This window comes from Nanorana parkeri, unplaced genomic scaffold, assembly GCF_000935625.1.
Source record: "Nanorana parkeri isolate BGI_ZX_2015 unplaced genomic scaffold, ASM93562v1 scaffold2136, whole genome shotgun sequence".
In the NCBI taxonomy this organism is placed as follows: Eukaryota; Metazoa; Chordata; class Amphibia; order Anura; family Dicroglossidae; genus Nanorana; species Nanorana parkeri.
Window position 1 is genome coordinate 151060 of NW_017308404.1, and position 3114 is coordinate 154173.

At 53.0% G+C, this 3114-nt stretch overlaps 1 protein-coding gene across 1 annotated transcript in view; it reads right to left on the minus strand.

Moving 5' to 3' along the window:
• Window positions 1-2927: 2927 nt before the first annotated feature.
• RPS13 (ribosomal protein S13) overlaps window positions 2928-3114 on the minus strand; it is a 3138-nt gene continuing 2951 nt past the window's right edge. The window contains exon 4 of the mRNA XM_018572802.1: window positions 2928-3107. Coding sequence (XP_018428304.1) covers window positions 2928-3107 — 180 coding nt within the window. The remainder of the gene's footprint in view (window positions 3108-3114) is intronic.

A 3114-nucleotide genomic window follows, 5' to 3' on the forward strand; every position in this document is an offset into this window, starting at 1 on the left:
CCCCCCATTCCCCCAGAGTCCAGCACCTACTGAATGAGATCTGCCCGCAAAATCTCCTCTCCAGGAATGCATAAGGCCGGTGATCTGTCCATTGTAAAAACTTATTGAGTTCTGGGACCGCATGACTTCCGGTTTCCTCAGAACTACGAGGTTTGCACACAAAACTTCTTCTGCACCAGCGCCCTCCGCGGCATTGCCCTATACACATGCGCCACAGCAATAAAAGTCATGAAATGAAGTCGGATCACAGTAAGCCAGCGCGTTCTTTATCTCCGGTGCCCCACTCCCAGAGGCAGATGCATGTTGGGATATGTAGTTTTGGCACAGCTGGAGTGCCAAGGTTCGCCACCACTGGCCTAGGCTATGATGAGGTCCACTCGGCAAGGATGATCAGGTGAGGAGGTCTGAAGTGAGACCGAGCCTAGAGCACCACCTGGAAGGAGGCCGGCAGAATCTCACCGCGAGTGGAGCCTCGGCGTGTAATCCACACGCAAGAACAAAGGAGAAGGCCCGGGTACTCCAGATGTCGGGTTGGAACCAGCGCCAACTTCTGCAGGTTGAGAATTCGCCCGAGGAGCTCCAGCCTCTGAATTACTCTCTGGACGAGATGGGAAGAATGGAAGACACGACACAAGAGCGGCTCGCAACCAAGATTGAGCCCAAAATATTCTGCATGGCTTAAGCCGATGACTGCAAGAGGGCAACAGGCATCCCCCCATTTGTGAAAGTGGGGGTGCCCCATCAGTAGGCGAAGGTGGGTGACTGCGGAGTGCCAGGCGCTGTGTCTGCGCCGAGTGGCAGATTTTGATTGGGCGGCAGTCAGAGAAAGGAGCTCTTCCAGGATATCGGCGCGGCAGACTTACCCGAAGGAGCCCTCAGGCAATCGCCGACTGAGCAAGTGGCTACTCTGATCACCATTCTCAGAGAAAGGCGTCCCCCAAACAAATCAAGGTATTCTTCATGCCTCGGTTCTGCCGACCAATCTTTCAGCCAGAGGAACCGGCGCATTCGGACCAACCGAAGGACGAGTCGAGCTGATGCGGTGTGCAGTGGAGAGCCACAGGCAAAATCTCCGAACATCTCAGAAGGATCCAATGTAATGGATTCTTGATCATGGGCCATGGGTTTTGTCCAGACTGCCAATGCCTGACACACCATTAAAGGAGAACTCCGAGGTCAGGGCTTTTCCCCATAGTTCTCCTCAGGGTCACATGGGGACACAAACTAGCCTCCTCCCGTCACCCTAGGCTCAGTATATAGGGAGCTACAGCTCGCGGTATACCGAGACACCGCAGCCGGAGCGGATCCCGACATTACTGTCTGGATCCGCCCAGCTGCGTGAGTGACAGCTGGCTCTGCCTATCTAGAGGCAGAGACAGCTGTACCCGCCCCCTCCCCCGTCCGTTCCACCAGTCAGCGCTGGAGGATCGGAGCGGGGAGGGGGGAATCCAGCCCCTCCCCCTGTCACGGCAGAGAGCCGTGACAGGATCGAGAGGTGAGCGAGCGCCGGTATGCGTTCCCTCACCTCCCGATCTACTGAGCCGACCTGTGACAGTCTCATTGTCACATGTCGGCTAGAACTATGAGGTGAGTGACAAGCCCCTCCCCCCTCATAGTTCTCCTTTAACCGATTGAAGACCGCGGTGTCCCCCTCCTCTTCCTGTCCCGGCCATTTTTTTTCAGCGCTGCAGTACTTTGACTGACATTTATACCATTTCTGGGGACACACAGAGCTTTCTTTTGGTGGTATTTAATCACCACTGTGGGGGGAGGGGGGTTTGATTTTTTACTATATTCAGGAGAAATAGAAATTACTGAAAATTTTGGAAAAAAAACGTTTTTTTTTTACATTATGTTATAAAACAACTAATACACCCACTTTTTTTGGTAAAATATAAAAGTCGGGGTCACGTCGGGTAAATAGACACCAAACATGTCAAGCTTAAAAATTGCGCGCCCGCGAAATTGCAAAAAATTACCATGCCCAAAATTGGCCATAGGCGGCACTTTAAAAGCTTTTACCGCGTGGGGCGCACATACCGGGATCCCATACAAGCGATCCGCCGGCTCTATAGCATCGCTGACCGTTTTTACATTATGTCTTTCGCACGCCGCGCACGAGTGGGTGGGAATAACAGGACGTGTATGCACAACGGCCGGCAGGCAGGTAGTTAAAGCCTTTGGCACCACCCACATTTTGAGGAACGCTTCCTCTAGGTCAGGGGTCAGCAACCTTAAACACTCAAAGAGCCATTTGGACCCGTTTCCCACAGAAAACAGCGGGAGCCACAAAACCCTTTTGACATCTAAAATGAAGATAATACGGCATATATCGTTTTTCACCTTAATAATGTGTAGCATGTATGTGACCCCGAGACCATAGATCCTGCACAGCTCATCTGAGACTCCATGGTCGGCAGGGTCCCTTTCCCTGGACATCCTCTTACCTGCTGCAGGGGCCCGGCCTCCTCCACCCCCTCCCCCTCTGCCATGCTGCCCCTGGTGCAGCTGACACTCATGTAAGAGGCCCCCCCACACGGGTACCGGCACTACCCATAATGTTCCCTATTATAATCTATTTCTCTGATTAAATGATTACAGATAGGCATGTGATCTATCAAAGTTTGAGACTACGTTAGAATTTGTGACCAGTGACGTGGTCACACATTTCAATGTAATCCCGCCCAGTTTTTTGGCGGTGGAATGTGCGACCGCCAATAGGTGAAGCTTTCTCAGCTGTTCCGGGGCAGATCGGTTCTCCTGCACATACGATGCCCATCTGCCCCGGAACAGCTGAGAAAGCTTCACCTATTGGTGGTCACACATTCCTGCTGTGCCCATTATGAGGGGCCCCCACCATCCCTGTGCTGAGTTCCCGGGTCTGTACACCCGCTGTGCCCATTATACCCTTGTGGGCGGGACACTTACTACTTCCAGGTGGGCGGGAGGACTCTCCTGGTCTTGTAGTAACGAGCGAGTCTGTGGATTCGGCTCTCAATGAGAATCAGACGGAATTTGGCATCTTTATCCTGAGGAAGAGAACATGCAATCAGATCCACCTGAAGAACCTGCCAGGGGCCCCCATAATCCCCCCCACCCCCAATACCCTGCCAG